This window comes from Cheilinus undulatus, linkage group 9, assembly GCF_018320785.1.
Source record: "Cheilinus undulatus linkage group 9, ASM1832078v1, whole genome shotgun sequence".
NCBI lineage: Eukaryota > Metazoa > Chordata > Actinopteri > Labriformes > Labridae > Cheilinus > Cheilinus undulatus.
In genome coordinates, this window is record NC_054873.1 from 18,573,616 (window position 1) to 18,601,292 (window position 27,677).

Genomic DNA, 27,677 nt, shown 5'->3' on the forward strand with positions numbered 1-27,677 from the left:
TGGTAATGTTGGTTAAAAGTGATGCAGATAGTTATACATTTACACAGTTGCGTTTTTCTCTGTCAAAGTTAAGGTTGACAGTTAACGTTTCACCTAAGACCTGGTTCTAAAGTGTTTTGGTAATATGTACTACCACTGCCTTCGTGTATTACTGTATAGTGAAAGTTTGCGTCTCTTGAGCACCCCTAGTGGACAGTTTATTTACTCAGAGGAAGCTGGATGGCTCATACCGCTGGCAGGCAGCCACTGAGGTCACAATGAGCTGTGTGTTGTGTGTCGCTCCAAGCAATGCGGAGTAAATGCCGGGTTTTTAACTAATTTTTCAACGATTTCTTGCTATGTATGTGAACGCAATGTGTGGACTATTTCCTGCTGCGCTGAATTACAAAAATCTGACGTAAATAAGCGACGTGAAGACGCGACGATGAACTCAGGTAAGTGACAACTTGTTACTCTTTAATGTTTCTGTTCACGGATTTACAATGTCGGGGACTTTCCTTTTTTTTTTTACCAGCCAAACCAAGCATAAAACAGTTCATTCTACGATTAAAGAAGCTTGTTTGATACCTTTATAATGAAGCGGAGGAAAAATGTCAACCGGGTGAAGCACCAGATGTAGTGTAAGCTTATGCATCGCTTATCTAAATGTGCTATGTACACTGCAAAAGCCCTCATATTTTACAATGTATATTTAGCTCATTTCTAATCAAAAATATCTCCCAATTCTCATAACACATTAACATAGAGAAGTGGTTCTCAACGTCAGGGTCGGGACCTCATTGAGGGTCGCTAGACATTAAAAGGGGGTCGCCAGGTACCTTCCAAAAACAGACAGTAATTTAAAATGATTTAAGATTGTATATCTTATCAATTCCTATAAAAAATATATGCGGAAAAATTAGTTACATGTTCAAGAAATGTGTGGCCATTTGGTCACATTAATGCTAAAATCATATTAAAGTTAAAAAGTCCTTTAAATGTAAGTCTGCAGACAGCTATTGTTGAGTGAGCATAGATGTGTTCAACTATGCTTCAACCACCTTCAGGTCAGTAGGGGGCCCAGTCTCTGGTACTTTTATTTTGGGGGCTCAGGCTGAAAGGTTTGATAACCCCTGACATAGATAATTAGTGAGGTTTAGTGTCTAATAGGCAAAGGTACAGGAGATATCCCATCCAAAAATCTACAATATTATAGTTGTACACGTCTTCCATTTACATGCAGGCGTACATTTACATTTTTTATGAAGTCTGTGTTCTTCTACCATGTGTATTAGTTTAATTTCCAGTCCAAATATCTTACAAAACCTTTTGTAAGCAACATTAACTTGAACACTCTAGACAAAACATGTCCATATGTTTTATTTTTATGAGTAAAAAGGCTGCACAAAACAATGTTTGGCTACCCACATTTTTGTCAGGTTTGTTGGAATAAGACATGACTTATTTTGCTTGTAATGTCTTGAATCGTTGTTTTTGTATGTGGACTTTCCAGGTGAATTTGGCTTCAATTAAGTTTTTTAAATTAAGTTAAATCAGACAAGTAAGCTTGGTCTAATGTGTATATTTGCTGTACATGTGAAGGTAAATCAAAAATTTAATGAGTTTGCAGATGGAATATAGTATCTTGTCCTTTTACCTGGTTTGAGACCTGGCATATCTCACTTATTCCTCATCCAGTCAGTGTGAATCTCCCTTTCAAACTTCATCAATAAGTCTGTCTTTACTTTTGTAAAGTGATGAGCAGGAAAAACATCCATTGTGTCATCAGTTCATTGTTTTCCTGTTTGTCTACCACTGAAGATTTCAGGACACTTGTTCAACCAGATGTACCAGTTTGCGTGACCCTTTTCTGTCCCCCCCCTCCATTTCTCTCCCACTTTTGCCCCCCCCCCCCCCCATCTGCTCCTCCTCTCCCCCCGCCTGTTGACTTGGACCATTAGCCGGATTATGTTTCTGTTGTGTTGAGTAGCAAAACAAATGCCTTTTGATATTTGAACCCCCCTCGAAGAGGGGCTTTAGAGCTTTACAGTGGTTTTACACTAAGCTACATTCGGCTCAGTTAGTGAGTTAAAGAGTAGATTTTTATTAAATCAACATCTGCCAGACTGGTCAAAAAGCATCAAATGGGCCATCTGGATATTCAAGACATGCTTTTTCATTGCAGCAGATTAAAGCATTATTTTTTAGCCTCTGTTTAAAAAGGGACACTTTTAAATGCAAATCTTTTACTTTCTCTACTCAGCCATGCTGAAGCCACCTGTGGCCCCAAAACCAAGGCTGACCCTGCCGCAGAGGCCCGGCCTGTCTCCTGCAACCCCCAGAAGAGAGGGTCTCTTGCTTTCGTCTCCTAGCACCCAGAGGAGGGTTAAGCCAGTCCTGGCCCCAAAACCATGCCTCTCCAAACTCACCCCTGCTGTGGAGTCCAGACCACTTGCTACAAAGAGCCCTCATCAAACATCTGTAAGCCCACCAAGGACTGAGGGTCTTCTTAACTCACAAAATGGAATACAGCAAGAGAACAAGAAGCCAGATTGGGATTATATTATTCCCATTTGTCTGTGTAGTAATGAGAACTGCTTGTGCATCAGGAATACATCAGTGAGCAAAATGGAGAAAGACTTGAAAACGCTGCAAAAGGGTAAAACTGAAGAAAACCGAAAGCTTTTATCTACACCTGGAGTGCCTATGGATAACAGAGGAGAAAAAACTGACAACCACAGACCACTAAAAGAAACTTTGGATAAAAATCTCAACACAGGCATAAATAAGGTGACCCTCAGGCCAACTTTTCCTCATAGAACCTGGAGTGATGAGGCAAATGGTAACGTATCACCTCAGAGCGGAGCTGGGAGAGGATCAGAGGAAGATGCTCTTGGCTCCAAAGAACTCCCAGCACCCTCTAGGAAGCCCGTCCCTGTCCCTGTACCACGGAAACCCAGGATGGCTGTGCTCACCCGCCAGGAAAAGGTGGAAGAAGAAGAGAGGGAAGAGAGACAGAGCCAGGAAAGGAGGGATATGAAGGTGTCATCACAGCTGGTCAGTGAACCTGATGATAACAAGCAGACAGTTTTTCTGTCTGCAAGACGAGCCTGTACCGCCCCAGCTCCTCCGCCCAGGAAGAAACCTTTCCTGTCCACACCTGAGAGAGCACCAACCTCTGCTCCTAGGACGCACCCAGAGGATGTGGAGGAGGAAGACCTGGGTTGGGACAGCAGTGTCCAGGAGATGGAGGTATCTGTCGACAAGGAGGATCAAGAGGTAGAGGAGGAGAGGAAAGGAATGCAAGACCAGGAGGCAGCTGACACAGACTCCACTCAGAGTTTGCTCAGCCATCTTCCTTCTATCAGTATTTCAGCTGAGGATGTGACTGTCAAAGCAGCTCCGAAGAAGCCCAAACGGCACAGCAGCCCAATGGCATGGATGCAGAAGAAGGAATCCTCTGAAGAGAAAGAAGAGGAGAAAATAATTGATGATAAGAAACAGATCTCACCTGTACAAGATTGTGCTATAAAAGAGAGAGTAAAGAGAGCGCTTCCTCCACCTCCAGACGAGAAAATTACCAGAATACTTAAACCTCCGCGGTCCAGCCTGGGCAAACCAAGAGCAAAGTCGTTCACTGCTGCAGACCTCGTCTGCTCAGACGGACAGAAAAGGAACTCTTTCAGGAAACTGCTGGATTTGAAGCTCTCAGTTAAGAAACTGATTGTGAAAGGAGGCCAGAGTCCTGACTGCACTGTGAATGAAAATGAACAAAGCGTGGACAGGGAACAGGACGGGGGCCATGAGCATCTCAAAGCTCAGCGTAAATTCTCCTGCCCACTGATTGGTGTGGAGCAGAGCGTGGATGGAGACGAGGTCTACTATGAGAATATGCCGCACTATGAGGAGATATCAGACTACATGAATGTGGGAACATCGGCGACATTTCCTCAGACCCCTGTCTTGCAGACTACAGCTGCCTTGCAGAGCTGTATGTACAACGACGAGGGTATTTATGAGGAGCAGGAGCCATACATGTCATTTCAGAAGAACACAGAGCAACAGTGCATGACACCAGCAGAGTATGAGAGGTAGATTATCATAGCTTTTAATTTTTGCTTCCCTATCCTCTTTCACTTATTACTTCACTTAACTAAGAATGTGTTGTACATCAGGCCAAAGACAGCTCTTGTTTACAAAGAGCTGGTTGATCACAGAGAGCGAGTCTGAGATGACGGAGACACACGTCACATTGTGTCTTTTGTTACAGATTCCTGTTTGGGGAGTTTGACGAGTGTATTGGCTCGTGCACTTGTAAAATAAATCTGGTGTTAATAGTTTTTTAGTTTGGCCTTATGATTCGGTTAACTGATGACAATTTTGAATATATGCCTCATGACTTGAATTGTTAAGTAAAAATATGAGGCCACAAAAGCAGTAGACAACCTCTAGACTGAGTGTGATAGTGAGACTTAAGGCAGTTTTTGTCGTTTGAGGCCAGGAGGGCACCAGAACTCCCAAGAGCTTATATTTTTAAACAGAAGATCATCCAGAATGTATAAAAACACATTTTCTCTATTATTTCTACCCTTTTAAATCAAGCACTTTTTAAGAACATAAATATACTCATTTCTTAGGAGATATTTTGCTTATATTTTTGCCAGCACTGTTTTTTAGACACCATGCTCCTTCTACTCTGATTTAGAAATGATTAACACAGCAGCCCTTTAAAGTCAGTTGCATCACAAGCATAACCTATAATAGTGTATATGTTTGACAAAAACCTAAATTTGAAATGATTTGTTTTCTCACAAAGCCTATAATGCAGCCTATAGTCTTTGTAGTTTGTTAAAACATAAATCTTCATAGTAGGGCTGTCAGCTTTATTGCGTCAATCGCAATAAAATTAATGACCATAATTTGTGCATTAATTATTCCAAATTATATTTATCACATTCTTGATTGTCCCTTTAAGCATGCTTTGATTAAACCACTGCAATGACTCCCTGCAGCCACAGAGATTCAGTTTTCCCTTGTTACATTATGACAATTGCCTCTTTAATTTTGAATTTAGACAAACAGGACTATGGTGCATTGCATGGATGTGTGTTTGATGGCACACTGCAATTCTCAGACACCCTCTCTTGCAGACCACATCTGTGAGATGCTGCCTCTGTCAGGAAGGAAAAACATGCTAAAACTTTAAGAATAAAATTAGATTAAACTTCCAGTTAGGGTTAGGGTAATGTTTAAGGTAAGGGTTAGGAAACCTGACGATGAAAGTTAAAAATTTGGCCCGCAAAGCCTGACTGCAAAACGTTAAATAAAGCCAAGCAAACAGTCTCCTTATAGGAAAAAAAGCTTCTCCTCCATTAAAACGCTATAATGCAGTTGACATAGCTGAGACTAAAGCTATCAAGGCTATGCTAGCTACATAAGCCACTTAAGCTAAATAGTTAACCAAGAGCTAACAAAGCTATGCTAGCTATGTTAGCTTTTTATGTTTTCTAAAGCTAAACCTATTTTAGAAGTAACTGGCTCGCTTAAGCTTTGTTGGCTTTCGCTAAAGCTAACAAAGCTACATTGACTTATCTGGTGGTTTTAACTATGTAACTAGTGCAAGCTAAAGCAAGCCAGTGCTCCTGGAACTAGGCCTACTTCTAAAACTGATATACATTATTCAAGTCTGACCTTTTTTTCTGTTTTATTTATGAAATTTTGTTAAGTCTGTAATGTTTGCAGTTTGTTTATTTCATGAATGTAAGTGCCAGACTTTTTTATGATTAAAGTTTGATTAAAAGATAAAATCCTTTGTAAAAGACGTAGTGGCAAATTACCTAATTTCTGTTCTGACAGGGGCATGCACAGCTATCTCCACTTTATAAAGCAAGCTTACAAGCTCTGTTGAGTGAGGTAAATATAGAAAATCAAAGAAATATTTCTTTCAGACACTCCTGATGCCTTTTTATTCCCCTCTTTCCTTGTTCCTTGCCCATCTCAATGTGAGCAACAGAGACAACAGGGGGAAAATGTTGTGCCATGTTGCGCTGCATCACTTGTGTACTGCCAGGATACAACGATACAAATCAATGTTATCAGAACGATTTTGTCACTGACACCCGCATCTTGTCCAGTCAGGACTTGATGTCATTGGACAAGTCAAAAGTAATCTGCACCTTGTGTTGTCAAATACTTCACTTTTTACCATTCCCCTCTTTTCTTTTCAAGCCATAACAAGTTCATTTGGGTTAAGTCATGTTATACTCTTATATCTTGCTGAATTTCCTTATTATCTTCAAAATAAAAGCAGGTCCTTAGGTTGTCAGTTACCCCAAGTTTAAGAGTACAGAAGGCCAAGTAAAATAAAAACTGTTTTGAATTCAAAATATGGAAGAATCAAAATGCAACACAAAGGAGTTTTATCGCAATTCAACAGTAATTTTAAGCTTAATAATGATTAAAGTTTTTAATTGTTTGACAGCCTTACTTCATAGTTTTCAGTCCTCTCAGTACAGAGCCTGCGTTTAAGAGCAGTTACAAGGACAGCTTCACAGACTTCACTAGCATTAATTTACAAAGAGGATAATGATGTTCTGAAAACTTTTAGATATGTTTTGGTGAAATTAGTGCCTTTTATTTTGAGAGTGGGGGAGCTTTTTACCCTTATCTGAAAGGAGAAAGAGTGGGGAGAAATTGAATTAATGACTGCACATGGGCTGTATCCTCTGTATGCAGAATGCCTGCTTTACCAACTGAACTAAACCAGACCGCGAGGCTAGAAATGTTAGGGGAAAAGAGTTGGGGATTACATTCTAAGGGTTGCATTGAGACCTGGGACAACTATGAGGACTGTTGCCTCTGGTCTCTGAGCTAAACAGGTGCCCTGAAATTATTTTTACTGCATCATTTGGCATAGTCACAAGGTATAAAGCCCATGCAAAAATGACTTAAAAGGTGGAGTCTTATTTCATTCAGTTTCAAGAATTTATTCATTTATTGTCCACCAAGTTGATAAATTGAAATTTTACTCCCTGTAAAATTTTAATTTTTCTCAAAAATCTATCAGTTTGAGGCACCAGCGGCCTAGCGGTGAAGTTGGCATGCCTCATGTTCAGTGGCCATTCCCCTCAAGTCTGTCCTGTGGCTCCTTTTCCACGTCATTCCTCACTCTCTGTTCAGTGTTTAAAAAGGCATAAAACCCCCGAATAAACCTTTTGAAAATCTGCATAACAAAATGCTGTTATACTTTCCTATATTAACTTTCAAATGATCAAAATCTGACATCACAAAAACCTGTAGTTTTGGCAGATATCGCTTACTAGTTCGCAAAGTTCGTCTCAGGAAGTGGGGCCAATATTAATGTTGAACACAGAGAAAAATCTATTTGCAGTGTAGTAGAAGCAAAAACCCCTTTTCTTTAGTCTTGTGAGTAATTCTAAGACCTTTTGTTGTTATGTTTTGAATGTCCAGGGAGCAGAAGTCATTTAAAGAAATGGGATTATAGTTTGTATAATACATACTCCCAGAGCTTAGTGTGTCACCCTTCTTTGGTTCAAACTGTTCAATCACATGTTGAAAACACGCAGAGCAGCTCACAAACAGAGGCCAGTCACCTAAAGGCACTAATGTGTTAGACCCACAGACTCTGGATTATCGGGTTTGTCTCTGAGTGTTGGCCCATTTCTTTCTCTGCGGTTTTATTCAGGGAGGTTCTGTTGTTTCACATCCAGCACTCCCTCTGGGTATTGTGGTATTTTAGCTATGTACTAAGTTTCTCTTTGATGCAGTCACTTTAAGATGATCATATTCAGTCTTTCCAGAGCTGTGTGGCTAAATTACCGTAGTGTGCCACCATCAGGGGTTTGTAGCTGGTTAAAACTGCTCTCTGGATTCATGGCAGGCTGCTGAAGTGAAAGCTAGAGTTTGACAGTGTTGATCATTATCATTTAATGTTTTTTCCGGTTGTGTCATAGGATTCTTTTCCTCTGTGCTCTTTCTGTATGACTCGATCAGTGAGGAAATGTTTGAGCACTCTTGGTCTGACACTTTTTCTCTCAAAAAGAAACTCCCTCAAATTATGTGCTGACACTGGTGTTTTAATCTCAAAAGTCACCTCATCTGCCCTCTTTTCCCTTACTTTTAGTACCAGTCGTGTAGCATGGACCTTTAGTTCCCGAAACACCTGACTTTTGTGTTATTCTGACCTCTGCCTCTACCTCCCCTGACCGTTAACATCCTCTCCTTTTGTCCGAAGTTCTGTTGATGAGGAGGTGGCACCCCTGGATGAGGGCCCGTCTGATGAAGACATCTTGGCCAACACCTCCGAAGAAGAGGACGAGGGAGACAGCTGCTCCGTCTCTAGTAAAGGAGAGCCAGAGCAGGTCGAGGAGAGCATGGTGAGGATAAAAAATACGGTTTGCTAAAATAACTTTTTGTTCTTTTGACACCTTGTTAGCTCTCTGTGGATTTATTATGATGCACAGCAGGTATCTGCTGTGTTCTGTTGTGACCTTCACAGTGATTTATTATAGAGCGTTTCAAATCTAACTTTATTTTTTGTGTTCCTTTGTTAGACACAGAGCGGGAAGAAGAAGAGCAAGATTCAACACATTGCCACAGAAATTATGACCTCTGAGAGTGTGTAAGGGTCCTAATTAATCTTTTTTTTTTTTTTTTTTTAAGACACAGATTCAGTAAATTTAAATAAGATATACAGAAACTTTGATGTTTCAGAGTTCCTGCTGATTCATAAAAAGTCTTGGATTGGACTTTTTAAAATTTAGGGCCAAAAAAAGCCTTAAAAAAGTCTTACTTTTATTTACAAAAGGTCCTAAATTTAGAAGCAACATTGACCAAATGTGTCTTTAGTCATTTTTTGTTTCATAGCTAATGAATTTGATAGAATTTTTTTTTTTTTTTTTGCATTTATGAATGAAGAATTTACGAATTGTAAAATTATTTGCATTCTCTTTTGTTATTAATGAGTAGGTTTTTTCTAAATAAATTTCCAACACAAGTTGTTTGATAAATGCAGGAAAAAAAGTACTAGATGCTCAAAATTTCCTCTAGACGACTCCTGTACCTCCCTCTGATTTTAAATTGCCAACTGTGATTATATATACCTTGTACTGTTGCGAAACACTAGTTCAGTTCTCTAGCCTCCGGGTAACCAGTAAGTCGTTTCCTCCAAGCAGTCCGGCTCAGTTTGGTGCGGAACGGCACACATTTTTTATGTTTGCGTTTCCATAGAGCAAAAGTTGGAAAGGGTCCCAAAAAACGCTCTGTACCATCCCACTTTTCGGCACCCTTTTGTAGGGGTACCAATCTTACCTATCTGTCCCAAAAATGTGGGGCTACACACACAACAATAGGGAGTTGTACTGACGTCACGTCAGTGCGTGACACAGCTGCTCAGCTTCAGGCTGCAAAACACGGAAGTCTCGATGAGGAGCGGCAAAAACAGGAGAAAAACAGACTAATGTCTGCATTAATCTGGGATATTTGGACTCGACAGAGATCCAAACTGTTTCCTAGTCTGTGTAATTGATATTTGGCCACAAATCAAGGTTCCTGATGTTTATCTCGACCTGATTTTAAGAACACAAAGCAGAGCCTGGAGGCACACAGCCTGGTCTATCCACGATGGATGTGAAACTAAACTAATGCTGAAGTTCTGTGTATATGAAGCCTTAGATCAGTTCATTGTCTGTACTGTAACTAGTTATTCATCTACTTCTTACTTTAGGTGACTTGTGAAAACATCGCTCTGTGGTTGTTGAACATGCTCGTAAAACTTTGGGCTGCAGCCTATTTTGAAATGAGATCAGCACACCCAGGATTTCTGACTTAATCTAGTTTGATTTTACCACAAGCTGAACTTTTACTTTATTTTTAATGTGGCGAATTCTCACAGTACAGCTCTAAACTTTCATATTTTATCATATAAACAGTTTTAGACTAAATATATTCACATATTAACGTACCGATACGACTCTAAATGTCTCTGTACACATATTCCATCAGCTGATGATCTCTGCTGACAGCTGTTAACATAACTGATATGTAGTTATTTTTAAAAAGGCACTTTCAGTTGAAATAAAGCTGTTTAATGGTCATTCCATACTGATTTCTGTCACTCGTCCTTTCTATAACGCTGCGGCTGGACCAGCTGACTCACACTGCATGTGACGTCACATGCATAGCTTTTACAGCCTGCCCACCAAGTAAGGGCACGGGTGTCTGTGGAAATGCAAAGTGTTTTGGGGTTTAGTGTACCAAACCGTACTTAATCAAACTGGACCCCCTGACGGAAACCAGGCTCAAGTATCTCACCCAAGTCTTTGTTCAGTGGCCCTTATTTTGACAGGTCCTCCCTGACAAAAACAGGATTCTCTTTTGAATATTTTAATTGTTTAGAATCAGCGCAGCATACCTGCTAAAATATGTAATAATATTAGAGTGTCCTTTAGCAGACACTTTTGTACAAAGCTACGTACATCTGAGAGTTAAGTACAACACAAGCACAGATCGGGACAGGAGAAATTAACATTAGTAAGTGCTTCAAGTCCAATCAGACTTGAAGCAGGTGCTCAGCAGTGAAGCAACCAGTCATTTATCTGAGGCCGCACATTATCACCATCAATTGAATTGTCTTCACCAACAAATAATGATCAAAGTACCAAGTGCTGGGCTGATCTGGCTAAGCTTTGTGGGCGAGAAGGAGTGCAGACCTGGATGAGGAATTCCAGGTAAACAGGAGCAGTATTTGTTGCCGATTAGTGTTTTGAATTTGATGCGAGCTGCGACTGGAAGCCAGTATAGAGAGATAACTACTAGAGTGACATGTGCTGTCTTGGGTTGGTTGAAGACCAGATGTGCTGCTTTGTTCTGGATCATCTGCAGAGGTCCAAATGTGCCTGCAGGGAGGCCTGCCAGTAATGAGTTGCAGTAGTCAGTGTGCAGTATTACAAGAGCCTGTACCAGGAGCTGCTTTGTTGCATGCTCTGTCAGGTAGGGCTGATCCTCTTGATGTTATAGAGGGTAAATCAGCAAGACTGAGCAATCGAAGCCACATGGTGATCAATCATGGCATCCAGATTTTGGGCACGCTTAGTGGGCATGTGTTTCTTTGATCCAAGCTGGATATTGATCTGTGGTTGAATGGTGGGACTTGCTGGAATGACAATAAGCTCAGTCTTTTACAGGTTGAGCTGAAGGTGACGTTCTCTCATCCATTTAGAAATATCAGCAAGGCAGGATGAGATCTGAGCTCGGGTAGTTGGGACATCTGGTGGAAAGGACAGGAAAAGTTGTGTATCGTCTACATAGAAGTGATAAGAAAAGCCATGTGAGTGGATGATTGCACCAAGCAAAGTCATGTATATTGAAAAATGGAAGGGACCAAGCACTGAGCCTTGAGGCACACGATAAGTTGTGTGGTTTGGACACTCCTCCACTTTGTCATACTCTAAAAGAGGGACATTATTTGGTTTTATTTCTTCGTATTTTCTACGTCCTAAATGTTAACTAAAAGTTGGGGCATTTTTCGGGGCCCACAGAAATATAGATAACAATAAAAACAGCAGTTTGCTCCTCATTCAAGCAAAAGTTTCATAGAAATACTCCCATTACTCACAATATTCTTCCTTTAACCTTTTCAGTTTGACAGGTAATACTTCCCAAGATTAAATTCATTCTCATCTTGAAACTTGCATAAAAAGGCAGCTTTTTGCTTTTTAAAGTTTAAAATCTATATAACCTTAGTAAACCACTGACAAAATAAAATCACAGTGTAATGGTTTGAGGCAAAAATCTTAAAGTCTCACATTGGTTGGTGAGAAAATTTTGCTTTTTTTAAGCTTGACTTAAGAGACTAAATGTAACTTTTTCAGCCATTACAGCATCTTTAGCTCTACTTTTGCTCTGTTTTCCAGGTTTGTTGACGTTCTCAAGCTTCTTCATGTGGTAAGTATCCTCTCAGAACCACATATGCTTCACACAAAAACAAGGTCTGTGTTTGCTGCAAAAAGAGCAGAAGCTGTTGTTATTCATTGTGTTTTTTTATCTGGTGCTTGTCTTCTGTCTGAGTCCACATTCTCCATATGTGTTTCATTATGCTACAAGCCACCGCGGCACACCCCGTTTCAGGATAACACTGTGTGTAGACTGAACTCCCCTCAGTCTTGCCCGCAACACTTGCATTCCTCACGGTTTTCCCCTCAGACTGTCAGGATTACACTGAAGGCAGCACTGAAGTTATGTAGAGCTTAACTGAGATTTAAGTCATGTACTCTCTTCATAATTTCCCTTTAAAGATTGCACTGATATGGTTCAAAGCCACTAAAATGATATCAAGCTCTGTGCTTCAGTATCAGTATTCTCATCACTATTATCTTTTAATTCAAACCATCTGCTTTTGGATCCTCTGTGGGATATGAAAGCTTATTTTATGAGTTTTTGCTGCTTTTAAAACAGACAGAAATCAACACTGGTGGCTTATTATGAGCTTCAGAAGCAAAAGAACCCAGCCAATCAAAACAACAACAAAAGAAGACGAGTTGATTTAACATCTTTACTTGATGGGGAAGCTTTGGGGATAGAATACGCAGGTGATGGGAGAGAATAATGGTAGTGCATCAAAAGTAAGCAGCACAAAACAGGACTGTGGCTGCAGATTTTCAAAAACGGCTACTTTCAGGCTACTTCAGAAAACAGTAGACTCTACTGACCACAAACTCTCCTTGTGTAGTTATTGTTGACAGTATATTCATGTGCACAGCACACCATCTCCTTCTGCTATAAAAAAATAAAGCCACATACCTTCATGACAGTCTTTGGTACATTGCACTGGCAAAGTATTCTGGAGCCAGGACGTTCTGAAAATGGCCAGCTGAGCACTTGGATTGATGTTAAGCACATCCCAGGATTCCAAACACTATTAATCATACTAACAACACATCAAAGATCCCACTGACCTTATTTACACATCATTTATCTTCATTTATTTTTAAGTCATACAGAGGTGGAATTGTTTCCTGATCTCTGGAAAGTTTATGCATCATAAAAACTGCAGTGTACTTCCATTAGCTCTCACAGACAGTAGGCTAATTTTTACTCTATTAACACTAGTCTTTTACACACCTCGTCATTCGCTGCTTATACAATAAGGCAAATTTACATAGGAAAGGGGTGATTTATGGGAGCTCTTTCTTTTGATCTGTTTACAAAGTTTAAGAGCGCACACTTTATTTTGGTGTTTTAATAAAGCAGTACACTGTTTGGCTGCACAGAGACAGTCACAAATTTCTGTGTTATCTTGTTTAATATGAGTATGGAGAAGTGCTTTAAAGAGACCTTACTTTAATCAGAGATTGTGGAGCAGGTGCATGTCTTCCAGGTGGAGGAAGACATGCACCAAACATGCGCTGAGACAGGGAATTTAATACATAAGCACCCACTCACCAACCAAGCCAAACCAACACACAGAAAAATAGATTCTTGCATCGTAGCTTTGAAACTCTCAGTCACTCTTGTGTTTGTGTTCTTTACATTTCTTCATACTGTCTCGCCTCTGCTCTGCTAATCTAGTTGGGAATGCTGCTGGCAAGAACCGTCAACAAAGCTGGCAACCACTCTAAAACAAGTCAGAAGGGGGAGCTGTGAATATTTTGACTTTACTTTTAGGATTTTGTTCTTTATATAGTCTATAGTGGATGTAAAATGCTCATTCCAAGGTGGCAAAGGCACTTTCAGAAAAACATACCCAGCAATATGATATTAAATTTCTACTTGTAACTCTGCCCATGGCTTTCCAAATCTTACTTTGAAATGTGACTCATTAAATCAGTATTTTCTTTGAGATCTAACAAGCATGTTAACTGAAAAGACTCGTGTAGCCATGGGTGGGATTATCTACATATGGCAATTTACTTCTTACAAAGACTTGAGACAAACAAAACAAGCACTAGCTCACAACAGCACTGCTAGTGCTAATAGAGGGCAAAACCTCCCCAGATTATCTTTACATAACAGTCTGCATGCGCCTATGTGAACCTTTGTTTACAGTGCTGGTAGAAGCCCTTTATATCAAAGTTAAAGCTCTTTTTTTAGCCTCTGTAATTTCCTGTTTCTTTATTTAACACAAAAAAATGATGATTAGGATAGTATAAGCAGATGTTTGTAGAGAAAAGGTCATAAACAAAAGATTATAGAGGCACTGAGTCATCAGCAGACTCCTCACTGTGGAGCGCTGACACAAAATGCTCGAGTCTCTGTAGACTTTTGGAAAAGGATTTGAATGAAGAGGAAGAGCCTTACCAAGTTCAGAATAATGTTAGTGACTTTTTACAGTATTCTTTGTGGTTTCTTTACGTTTTTGTGCAAACATTCAAAATTAAACCATGACAGTAAGTAATGGCCAGAGAGTGAAAACACTGAAGTTACAAAAGAAGGATCATGGCGTGTTTGGTGCATTGAGACAAATTTTGCTTTGTTCAGGTGTGTTATTGCAAGTAGTGTGTGTGTGTGGGTGGGTGTGTGTGTGTGTGTGTGTAATCCTGATAGGCCGAGTGTTCCCCATAGAACGACGTGGTACTTAGGTAGTAGAGATTGTCATCTTGCCCTGATTCTTTCTGTAGGTTTAATTTGTAGTTCTGTTCTTTTGACAGTATTCATCAGCAGTATGTTGTATAAAAATGCTCAAATAACATCAGCAGTTTTTCATTCATTATTCTGTAATCATTGCAGGTGAGCTGCGTGTCTTAATACTAATAAGATAACACACATCTTCCAAGAGTACAGAAGTACAGGATGATATAAGAACCTGCAGAAGATGTTGAGACAATGGCATATGAAGGTTAAGTTTAAAGTTGGACATCGCACCTCACTACGCATTTTTGTAATGGATCTACTAGTGCAGTGGTTCCCAGCCTGGAGTCTGGGCATCAAGGGGGACATGGAGTCTGTCTGCTCTGGTATTGGCAAAACTAGATGTAGGCATATATTTAAAGATCATGATTAGAAGCATAACAGACAAAGGCGTATTAGGGCCAACCTAAAAGATATAAAAAAGAAAGAGAATCTGTTCATTCTTGAGCCAAAAAAGGTTGAATGCCAGAGTTTAAAAAGTCAGAAATTTACAAGAAAAACAAATAAATTTTTGAGTTGGTAAAGTGGAAAATTTTGACATTAGAAAGTCAGAAATATGAAGTTTTTAAAAATGTAAGATTACAACAGTGTAAAGTCAAAAATTTACAAGAAAACAAACTAAAATCAGTGGTTGGATATCCAACTTTTCAGCAGTATAGAATAAAAAAAGATCCAACTTTTGGTTTATGTACATTAATGACTTTTAAAGTAGAAAAAAATCTGTAAACACGAGAGCTTTGAGGTTTTTCTTGAAAATGAACAGAACATTTTTATCTATTTTTTTTTTGTCTTGAGTGTCATAACACTAAATAGTTTGTGCATGAATGTTTTATCAAGAACGAGTGTATGTTGGCCTATTGTGTTATGATTTTGTCCGTGAAAACATTTAAGATTGATGTGTTCATTTTTCAAGTGTGGTTGGGGGAGTTAGTGAGAAAGGGGACCTATAGGAAAAAAAGTTGGGAACCACTGTACGAGTGGATGTCTGTCACACTCAGTTAGTGACTAAAAAAACATGGTCATTAAATATATACTTGGGTGGCTCTAAATATACCCGGGTGGTCCATCCAAATATTGTCAATGTGTGGGAAACACTAAGGTCAGATTCACTGGTTAGATCAGTTCTCTTCTTTGCCCTCTGTTTTAACTCTGTGTTTTGGGATCACGTGGAGGAGGTTAAACAATGTTAATGAGGAGGCCAGTATTTGGGCAGTTTTTCTAAAGCCAATGACTTTGTAATGGCCTTTTGCACAATCTCAGCTAAGCCTTTTTTTCCTCAATTCACCAAGGATATCTTGAAGACAGAGGGAGGTGAATGCAGATGGTGTAACAGAGTTTTTGAAATTATCAGAAAAACCGAATGAGGACGCAGGACTAAAAGATGTGGTCATTTCTGTTTGTTTTTTCTCTCTAAGCTTAAACTATATGATAGATTATAAAACAACAAGCCCGCTCTTGTGTCTTCATCTGGTTTATCAGTTCAGACATAGATAAACATGGCTGACATCATGCTCCTTTTACTGTGTCTGTCAGGTAAAAATCCACTTTCTCCAAATGTCAGCTGTCTAGGACACAGAAAGATAAACCATCTTTGACTTGATGCTTGATGAAACTTTTTGTCATTATTATTTTATTTATTTTATTTTTTATTTCAAACATTCTGGTAAAATTTGCACATGAAGAATACAGTGTTATTAGAACGTGGCATAAATTATTCAGAAAAACTCACTGTAGGAGGGATTATTGACATTTAAGTGATGACTTGTGCTCAACCATAGACCATAGACTGCATGCACTGGACTGATGTGATCACAATACATGTCACTGCTTCATCATGTTGTTCTCCATGGTTTATGCTACCTTAAAGCTCCTCTGAGGACCTTATGGGATTGCTAGGATTTTGACATTCCTTGTGTGTGAAGCAGTACCTCTTTTCTTTTCGCTAATGTAAGACGTGTTTTCTCATGTAAAATCAGAATCTTTGCTGTGAAAAAAATGCCAACTTTGCAGCAGTGGTCACATGTACTAAACCAGCTCCACAGAGAAACTGTTGGTCTCTCTCCTGATAGACTTGTTGCTTTTATAGTTAGCATAGAGGTAACCATCTTTACAGACAAAGTCAACCAAATCAATGTGTACAGGACCTTTGAATCCCTTTTTTCTGTTTACCGTGTGCTGTTGTGTTAGAAAGAGATTACTTGTTAACCACAGGAGATCTCGACAAGGTGCTGAGTCAGAAAGCCATTTTATTTGCCATGTGGCCCCATAAACCACCACCACCACCAACCCCCTAAAATCCTCATTGTCAGGAAAATGAAGCAGAAACGGTTCCTGTAGCTCTCAGCTCTGCTGCTTTAGCCCTGATTCACAGTTTTCTGGAAATGTAAGAAAAGGCTAATGTGAGTCAGATGTGTGCGTCAGCAGTTTTCTTCTCCTTATCATCTTTTGTTAAGCCTCTCAGTGCCTTCCTCATTCTTAGTTTTTGGGACCAAGTCAGATATCCTGCCGAGTGGACACTATTAAAATCTTGTGTTTTTCTTAAAGTTCTTGTGATGCTACTCTTGGTCATAATTGTGATTATATCAGTCTGCCCTGCACTGCAAGAGAACAAGTCCAACTGAAAACTATAAAGATGAAACCACATTTTACAAGTATTAGGGCATCCTGAGCTCCTGTGCTTGCTCATCTCTCTTCACCTTTTTTGTCTAACCCACAGGACTTTCGTGATGTGGTATCTCAGGCATCTCTTCAGAACGGGAAGGCTGTGATTGATGAACGTCTTCTCAATCAGATCCTCTACTACCTCCCACAGCTCTATGAACTCAACAAGGACCTGCTGAGAGAGCTTCAAGAGAGAGTCTCCAAATGGTAGAGGTTTTTCATTGGGGCTACTCAACACAATATTATTAAATACGTGTAGGATTCACTTTGGCTCATTAACCCTTTTATTAACTGTATTAATCAATCATGGTCAATATAATTTGGCTTTTTTGGGAAAAAATGGACAGGAAAAAACTCTTCAGTGTCAAAATGAAAAGTAATGTCAACCAATTAAATATTAAATGTAAAAGGAGTGACAGCATCAATATCCACCCTCTTCAAGTCAGTATTTGGTAGATGCACCTTCGGCTGCAATCACAGCACTGAGTCTGTGTGGATAGGTCTCAGTCAGGCTTTCACTTCTGGAGACTGCAGTTTTACTCCATTCCTGAAAAACTGCCAAAGCTCTGTCAGGTTGCATGAGGGTTGGATGTGAACAACCCTTTTCAAGTCCAGCCACAAATCTCTGTTGGATTGAGGTCTGGACTTTGACTTGGCCGCTCCAGAACATTCACCTTGTCTTTAAACAATTTCTGTGTAGCTTTACGCTTCAGATCATTGTCTTGCTTGATAATAAATCTTACTCCAAGCCATAGTTTTGCTGACTGAATAAGATTGTCCTCCAGCATTTTTCTATATTTTACCATATTTATTTTATCCTCTACCTTTACAAGCCTTCCAGGGCTGACTGCAGAGAAGCATCCCCACAGCATGATGCTGCCACCACCATGCTCCACAGCAGGGATGGTGTGTTTGTGGTTACATGCAGTGTTTTCTTCTTACGTGGTCACTCAGTTTGTGAGGACAGCCTGATCTAGGCAGATTTACACATGTGCCATATTCCTTACATTTCTTGGTGATGGTTTTTACTGAATTCTGGGTGATGTTCAGTGCCTTGGATTTTTTTGTATCTGTGCCTTGTCGTATACTTTTCATTAACCTTTTCTCTGAATTGCTTGGGGTTTTCTTTTGTCTTCATGGTGTAATGGTAGCCAGAAATACTGATTAACCAGTGACTGGACCTTCCAGACAGGTGTCTTTCTACAATCACTTGAGAAACATTCACTGCACACAGGTGATCCTCCTTTCCTTTATTGTGAGCCTGCTAGCACCAATTGGCTGGACTTCTGTTGAATTAGGTCAGTCACTTTAAACAGAGTGATTATTTATGCAATCACTTACTGTCCCTTACATATTTTTTGGTTGACATTACTTTGTAGAAATCAGTTTTCATTTTGATGAAGAGTTTTTTTTTGTAACATCTTTTGGTGAAAATAATCAACATTTTATTGATCATGGATGATTAATAAAATCAATTAAAGGGTAAAACATCCAAGGGGGTGAATACTTTTTATAGGCACTGTAATTATATTTTTCCCCTACGTTGTACCTGGAGCTGTTGTTAATCATTGTGCAATGCCCTTCTGCTACATGCAAGATCATTTTTAAATGTAACAGCCTGTAAAAAAAACACACCAGTTTTCCTCCAGCTCTGTGGCAGCTATCTCAGATGTAAGCTTAACATAACCAGGTTTGCATTTGTTTCCCCAGTTTTAAGTGGCCAAACTTGCACAGAAATCTGACCTCAAACTCTTCCCCCTTCTTTGTTACAAATTTCAGTGAGATTGCACCAAAACCTGAGAGCCAACCTATCACATAGCATCTGTGTCAGTCTTCATGAATGCTGAGTTAGAGAGACAGTCCTTTAGGAAGGTGTCCTTGAAGAGAGGAGTCTTTTAAGGCAGTGCATTAGTATGCACAGTTTGAGTATTAAATCAAACAATCACATATGGGTGTCATTTCCGGTTGTCAGCATACTTGTCTGCATATTTTTGCCCTGTAGTATGTACCTGATGAAAACCACATTCCTGTAGACATCATACCAGTCTATCTTAATCATTTATGCTGTGTACCTAAGCTGTACAGCAAACTGTGATTGGAGAGCCATGTTAATCCTGAGGGGAGACATATGGTATTCTCTGTTCTAACGAGTTGATTTAAGAGTTTTTCCTCTATCACCTTATTTTCTTGACTTTATGCTGTTAAAATGATAGAAAGGTAGAGAAAAGGGGAAACAAACATAACAACCTTTATTCTGACACTGTCCAAAATTCCAATCTTGAACTTTATCCGGTACCACATTCATGATTTGCTCACATATATTCATAAGGCTTGTTCTATTTTGTTTTGTCTACAGGGATGACAATGCCCAGCTAGCAGACATTTTCCTGAAGAAAGGGCCCTATCTGAAGATGTACTCCACATACATCCGCGAGTTTGACAAGAATGTGGCCTTACTGGAAGAGCAGAGTAAGAAGAACCAAGCTTTTGGCGCAGTGCTCCGGGAATTTGAGGTAAAGAGGCTCGCTTAACCTGTTTCCTTTGTCTGCAGGGGAGGGTCAGTGAGGTTGATAGTGCACGTGTTTATTTTCACAATTGGGTCAGTTGTAATGTTTTGTTTTTTTCACTAGGCTAGTCCACGCTGTGCTAACTTGGCTCTGAAGCATTACCTCCTGAAGCCAGTTCAGAGGATTCCTCAGTATCAGCTGCTGCTCACAGGTACTGCTGCCAAAGAGAGGTTTTTATCCAACATTATATTATCATCTATTTCACTATCAGTGCATCATAATCCTGTTGTCTTTGCTTAGAAATCCCTTGTTTTGGGTTTTATAACTTCGCCTTTTTGCTCAAACTGTGATGCTTTATTTGAGGCGCCATGCTGCCCTCTGGTGTCAAAGTAACAAAATCATGATATCATGTTGAATTCTGTCTTGCCTCGCCAGTGCTCATATAATAAGATTTTTTGAAGTGCAGCCCACATCAGATTTGCTGACGTAACCACAGCTTTAACATGAAGGAGCTTAGTGTTTCATGAGTCTAATGCATCAGAGTCGATCCCTCATTACCAAAATGTGAAGAATGTTCTTCACGGCACTCTTGTGTAATTGTATTATGTAAACACCTGCAGACCTTGTTATCCAGGATCTTAATTTCAGATTATGTTCCAGGAATTCACTTCATCACACTGAGGCCTTGTAGCCCAGCCTATGTAGTAGTCATCAGTTGTTTGTGTGCAACCCTGACCCTGACTCTCATGTTTTTGTGCTCCAGATTATCTGAAAAATCTGTCCGAAGACTCAGCAGATTATAAGGACACAGAAGGTAAAACCTTTGACATCTGGACGCTGTAAACTCACTCAGAAGAATAAAGAACCTCAGTCATGTGACTGATGCACTTTTCTCATTTTTAAATCCCCTCAGCTGCTCTTGTGATTGTGAAAGAGGTTGCCAATCATGCCAATGATATCATGAAGCAAGGGGTGAGAGCCACTAAAAACCCAGACCATCATTCAGACTCTATTATCATTTCAATAAAATTATCCTTGTGTGTTACTGATGTCGATGTCTTGTATCAGGATAACTTCCAGAAGCTGTTCCAGGTGCAGTGCAGTCTGAACGGGCAGCATGAAATCGTCCAGCCAGGGCGGGTAAGGCCTTTTAAAAGTTTGCTTAATATTTTTGTTTGAAAACTATCGAGTAAATCTACACAAGAAGACATGCATCTATGTACGTTTATGCAATTTGATTGTTTTCTCAAATTGTTCAGCCTTAATCTATATATTTTTATATTTAATTCCATTTTCCATAGCCCATTTTTATCTGTAAACACTAGCAAATCAATGTTTCTCCCTTAATACAAAACAATTGGAATTTACCTGTTATGTAGAAAAATTGAGTACAATAAAAAGCATAGATGTATTTGCTTCCATATAAATGCACCCACATAATACTTAATTATATAAATAAAATTTAACTGGATTATTAAAGCCCTTTTTACACAAATTTTGATACATTTTTGTAATGACGTATAATATTTTAAAATATTACATGAATTTTTCTTTGATATCATATCAACTTGATCAGCTGATCACTTTAGCCATGTCTTTATGTAACATTTGTAGATTTTAACATTTCTAATTTATTTTTACTTAAATTAATTGTAGTCTGTATTGGCTGATAAGATGCACTTCTTGATTTTAAAGGTGGTAGTTCATGATACATATCTTAGCCTCAACAGTTTCCTTGATCCTTTCAGTAATGTGTCAATAAATGAGATGCTCCAATAAAGCTATACAGGCTTTTTGTTATTTTGAGGAATTTTCAGTTTGATTTAGTATTTAATGTGACCATTTTAGTTAAGATGAACTCACATAAGCATAAACATTTACAGAAACTGACATAGATAGGTGTTTTTTTACTTTAAGACTTTTTAAAAATGCATTTTTTCAACATATTTTTTATTTAGTAATATAGAATTTCCACCAAGCTCTGAAAGAAACAAGTAGAACCCCCCTGGAGCCAGACCTGAGGTGGCGTCTCGTGGCTGGGCTTCTCTCCATGGAGCCCAGTCGGGTTCAACGCAAAAAAGCTGCATGGGGTGGCAGTGCACGCTGGGTGGCAGGCGAAGGTGGCAGCCTTGGTGTGCCGACTCCCGGTGATGCAGTCTGACTGACAACATGGATGACTAAATATATTTTATTGCATCTCTCTATGCCAGATCTTCCTGAAAGAGGGCATCCTGAAGAAGCTGTCCAGGAAGGTCATGCAGCCTAGAATGTTCTTCCTGGTACCGTAAAATAGTCTCTTCTCTTGTTTCACTCTCACTCTTTTGCCATAATTTGTAGTCCAAGTCCTGTAGTCCTGTAAAAATGTGATTATAATTAGAGGGACTTCCCCAGAAATATTCATCCTGGCTACATCTTCTGATTGAGGCTCTTACGGCGTAGATGACTGATGTCTTTACATACTTTTAACCTTACTGTTTGCTCTGTTTTTTAGCAATCAGTTAAGAGATAGAATGAGTTTTCTTTGTCATTCCTCCTCCAGTTTAATGACACGTTGCTCTACACCACTCCAGTTCAGTCTGGCCAGTACAAATTCAACAACATGTTGTCCCTGGCTGGGATGAAGGTGAGAGCCTTTTACACATTTATCATACCTTCTCATCTTTTAAATATATACTTCATCTATATGTTATCACACAAAATGTTCTTCCCTGCCATCACTCCTCACAATGAAAATAATTACAGGTTAGCAAACCGAACCAGGAGGCCTATCAGAACGAGCTAACCATAGAGAGCGTGGAGCGCTCTTTTATCCTCTCAGCAAGGTAATGATCAGAAACAAAAGATACCTCCTGGTAATTTGAGAACATTTGTTGTGTTACAGGGGATTTTACAACAGTCGTACAGTGTGTTTCCTTGCAGCTTACAGGTCTGTGATCACTGTGTAGGTGTATAGTAACTCTGTTTCTTCCTTACAGTTCAGCCACAGAGCGAGACGAATGGCTTGAGGCCATATCAACAGCCATCAGTGACTACACCAGGAAGAAGATCAGTTTTATATCTGGCAAGCCTCCAGAAGAGGTGAAATAACTTCACACGTTTTTATTCACATGGGTTTTGGAGCTCAGGGGTTAAATTATTATTTTTTTTTACCTCCAGGTAGATCTGAAGGATTGTGGTGATGGCGCTCCTCTGGGATCCAAAGCTCCTATATGGATCCCTGATCCACGTACTACCATGTGTATGATCTGCACCTGTGAGTTCACCCTGACATGGAGGCGGCATCACTGCAGAGCATGTGGAAAGGTACGGCGACCAGTTTGAATAAAATGTTTTTCCCTTTAAACTTAAATCACTCATAAAACAGGACATGGAGGCAGAGTAAAGAAACTATTACAGGGACAAAACTGCTGTTATAAAATAAAGAAATTGGCATTTTAATTGTTTTTTTTTTCACCAGGTGGTGTGCCAGTCCTGTTCCTCCAACAAACACTGTCTTGAGTACCTGAAGAATCAGTTGGCGCGAGTTTGTGACCAGTGCTTCATTGTTCTCCAGCAGCAGAAAAGTAAGTCTCACGTAATAGATCATATTCTCACAGCAAACATGCTCCTGTGCTCACGTTCAGGGTGTTGTAGTAATTTCATACTGCTTTGTTCTACACTGTCATAAAAACAGAGAATCTGACAAACTGTTGGTTCCACTGCTTTACAACTGAACTAAAAGATGATGGATAGTGAAAGGAAAGGCATCAGGAGAGTCGAGGCATTCGGCCATATTTTAAGTTTAAATTATATTTGATAACCCATCAGCTACTGTCAGAAGATGTTCTTTATTAATCCCTCTAGAGGAAATCCAGGGGAAACATGGTTAATATTAGCATTTAGCTCTTTTTCTAAATCAAATTTAAAACACAACTGTTGCGCATATTTTTCTATATAAATGCCCATCTTGAACACATTAATTTAAGCCTGATGTGAAATTCATGTTTTTATGCTCCCAACATAATTTTACCTGAGAAGCTCCCTCTTTAAATTCCAGTTATTTTCATGTTACTGTTTTGAGTAATCAAACACATTTGAAGCTTGAAGTATGGTCCAATGTCTCTCCAGAATTTTGCTTTACAATGTCTGTGTAGTTTTTATGAAAAGGAAACAGTAAAAAGAAACCAGATCCCACCTTACTGTGGGTTGTTTCCAAGGATGTAACTATATTGAAATCTCACAGTACAATAATACCTTGGTAACAAGTCCATGGTATTTCTTGTGTTATCAAAAAAACAAAAGAAAATAACAAATGAAGACTTGAAAAAAGGGACGCCAGCATTTATTAAACAACAGTTGTACTTTGAATATTACAATATGTGCAAAAAATTTCCATAGGTGTGCATTATGCTTAAAATATATACTTAAACTTTGGCTCCAGTGTGTTTACTAACCTTCTAAAACCTTTGTTTTACGCTGAAGATAGCTGTATCTCATTTGCGATATATATAACTATACACCTTGTGATCTGTTGAGTTGGGCTGAACGATTTGGGGAAAAAATTGAGTTGCAATTTTTTTCCCCAATATTGCGATTGCAATTTTATATGTGATTATTCCTTAATTTTCTCATCTTATGTATTTTCTAACAAACACAAACAATGAATCATTATATATTATAACCAACATAATATTAGATAAAACTAGGGCAAACAGTTTTGAAAAAATATCTAATTGTTCTTATTTTGACTCATATTGCAAATTGGATATGAATTATTATATTGAAAGGAATGAATTTTTATGTCATCCTCATATTTAATCAGAAAAATGTACAAAAATGAAGTGGGATATTTTGTAGACTTTTCTAAAAAATGGGTCTTGAATGATTGATATGTAGGCTAATGCTCAACATCTCTGCTGCAAAAAAAGTTTCAACCCGTTTTTTAACTCAAATTTCAGGTTAAAGAAATATTGCGACTTCTGTAATTTGAAAATTGCACCAGCCCATAGTGCGACTTAATCTAATTTTTGATTAATAGCCCAGCCCTACTGTTGAGCCCTCGCTGTTGTGGGGAAGTGGGATAGCAAACGCTTCCCCAGTCTTTTGTCTGGGTGGAGTTTGCTCCTCATATCTTCTTGAATCTTTTTAGAATGATGATTTGCTAGGGCTCCTTATGTTTTTCCCATCAAGTGTGTCACCACAGTCTGGCAGTGTCTGCATATTGTTTTTTTGTCAGCATTCCTTTCTCTTAAGATCATTCTTAATCCAAGTAAAACGAAATGTATGGTCTTCTCTAGAGATAGAGATGTAGATTTAACAGCCTTCAACCATCCACACTCAGTGGTAAAAGTACTGAAAGGCTTCAAGTATGTAAATATCTTGGTATTTGGCTGGATGAATCATTCACATTTAGGCACCATAGAGAACCTTACCTGTAAACTTCTGCAGAAACTTGGTTTTCTGTACAGACACAAATCCAACTTCCCTCCTGCCTGTAGGAAAAGTTTAGTTGAAGCTATTTTTCTGTCTGTACTTGATTATGGTAAGTGTAATAACTGGGGATCTGTATTCAGTCTATTAAAATACTGAAATCACATTTATTTGAACCAGGTGAACAAGCTCTCTCAGCAGCGGTTTCTCCTGGAGGCAAAGCAACCTTTGCTTTCTCCAGGAAACAGAAAAAGATTCCTGCAGCCCTTAAAGAGGTGAGTGATGCTTTATTCTGATTAAGATGCACCGTTGCTGATAGTGACGTCACTTCTAATCAGAAAGTTTACTCATTTCAGGTGTCCGCAAACACAGACAACTCCTCCATGAGTGGGTATCTGTGGAGGTCCAAGAGCAATAAAAAGCAGGGGAAGAGGCTGTGGTTCGTCATCAAAGACAAGGTCCTGTACACATACGCTGCAAGTGAGGTAAGACTTCCTGTTTGTGCAAGTGAAAGCCTGGTGTTAAATTAGAATGATGAAAATGGAAGGTGTTTGATGTTCTCTTAGGCAAGTCTTTTACTCTGTCATTGTGCAGGATGTTGCAGCCTTGGAGAGCCAGCCTCTGTTGGGATTTATGTTGAAAGTTGATTCATCACAAAAGTTACAGTTTAAGCTCTACCACAAAAACACGCTGTACCACATTTTTAAAGCTGATGACGTCCAAACTGCACAGAGGTATGGGGTTTCATGCAATGAAACATGAATTTCTTGTCATTTTTGTCATGTCATTAACAATCTTCTTATCTTTCTTCAACAGATGGATTGACAAATTTAAAGAAGCCACAGTGCTCTAACATCAGTCTACTTTTAATTTGTTACCCTTTTTAGATTTTCTTTAACCTCAGTGCTCTCTGGAATCTGCACAGAGCATCAGGAGGCACCACATGAGTTGCACTGGAATAAAATTCAAATGTGTTATTTTGTTGCTTTTATCACCCAGACATTTGTAACCTCTTTGTTTAAAGAGCATTCAAGCTATGGTCTGAATTTCTGTTTCTTATTGTAACATGAAACTTTCTAAATATGCATTTTTGCTATTCCTCAAGAAAATCTGTAGCTACTCTAGGGTTTGACTTTGCCACATTTATTTTAATTTTCTAGCAATTCACTTACATTTCTGTTGCACTGATGAGTAAATAAAGGCCCTTTTTCAATAGATTTCTGATATAAAATGATATATAAAGTTTGATCATGACGTAGCTAATTTTTTAAAGAGGTCAAAAAGAACTGAACTCTTGTTTTTGGGGGGAGTAATCACTGTTTTCATTTGTGAAACTTCTTTGACTCTGAGACTAAAATAGAGTTTAAATGGGGTTTTGGGGGAATTCTGAGTGTTAAGATCAAACTTTAGTATTTTTTATTGCACTTAAAAAACACATTTCTGTAGATAGTTGTTACCATCTGTAAATACAGAGTACTGTACATGCCATGTAGTCAAATTCCACTAATGTCCCTTTTACTGTTAAACTTGTCACTGAAATAAATGGTTGTTTTAATGTTTGTGCTTTTTTTATCTTAAAAAATGAGAAAAGACAATATGTGAATTATAGAGGGGGTAAGATAGTAAATTGCATCCACAGGGATTTTGTGTTGCCCCCCACTTGCACAGAGAATAACTGTAAATTATACAAAACACTATGCAACGTCACATAACAGTGCTCCAGATAGAAACTGTGCAGTGGTCTGAGTATGACAGAGCTGGTTTGGCTGTACTCACAGACAGCATAGTATTCACCTTAGATGTTTAGGTTAACCTTCAATTGATTTTCTAAATAATCATGGCTGATAAAAGTTGGCTTTTAGACTAAAGATAAAAGTATGTAATGTAAAATAAGTGACTGTATAAATGTTCATCCCCTTCAAGTTAGCGTTGAGTAGATTTATTTAATCTGTGTGGATACATCTCAATTAGGCTTGCACATCTGGACACTGCAATTTTACTCCATTCTTCTTTGCAAAACCACTCAAGCTCTGTCAGGTTGCCCTGGGATCAGGAATGAACGTCCCTTTTCAAGTCCACCCAGAAATTCTCTAACCCACTTCTATGAAGCTTTCGCTGTATACATCAGATCACGGCCAGCCTTCCAGGACTGGGTGGCTAGAAGCATCCCCACAGCACAGTGCTGCCACCACCAGGCTTTACTGTGGATACGGTGTGGTTTTTGTAATGTGCAGCGTTTAGTTCTGCCAAACATAGCTTCTTATCTGATGGCCAAAAGACAACATCTAGGTCTCATCAGACCAAAGAACCATTATCCTCTTGACCATGGAGTCTCCCAAATGCCTTTTGGTTAACTCTAGTTGAGATTTAATATGAGTTTCTAGGCAGATTTACATGTGCCATATTCCTTCCATTTCTTGATGATGGATTTCACTGAACTCCTGGGATAGTCAGTACCTTAGAAATGCTTTTCAT

General features: G+C 39.0%; 1 protein-coding gene across 1 annotated transcript; it reads left to right on the forward strand.

The window, feature by feature from the left end:
• Positions 1–246: 246 nt before the first annotated feature.
• LOC121514538 (FYVE, RhoGEF and PH domain-containing protein 6-like) lies at positions 247–26,757 on the forward strand. Its single transcript, XM_041794686.1, has 21 exons — positions 247–434; positions 2,243–4,070; positions 8,234–8,375; positions 8,553–8,620; positions 11,913–11,943; positions 17,342–17,493; positions 19,643–19,799; positions 19,917–20,004; positions 20,557–20,607; positions 20,707–20,765; positions 20,862–20,933; positions 22,004–22,072; positions 22,333–22,416; positions 22,536–22,615; positions 22,769–22,871; positions 22,950–23,096; positions 23,251–23,356; positions 25,383–25,477; positions 25,559–25,687; positions 25,797–25,936; positions 26,019–26,757. The coding sequence occupies exons 1-21, from the start codon at positions 425–427 to the stop codon at positions 26,053–26,055; spliced, it is 3,648 nt and encodes a 1,215-aa protein (XP_041650620.1). The 5' UTR covers positions 247–424; the 3' UTR covers positions 26,056–26,757.
• The last annotated feature ends 920 nt before the right edge of the window (positions 26,758–27,677 follow it).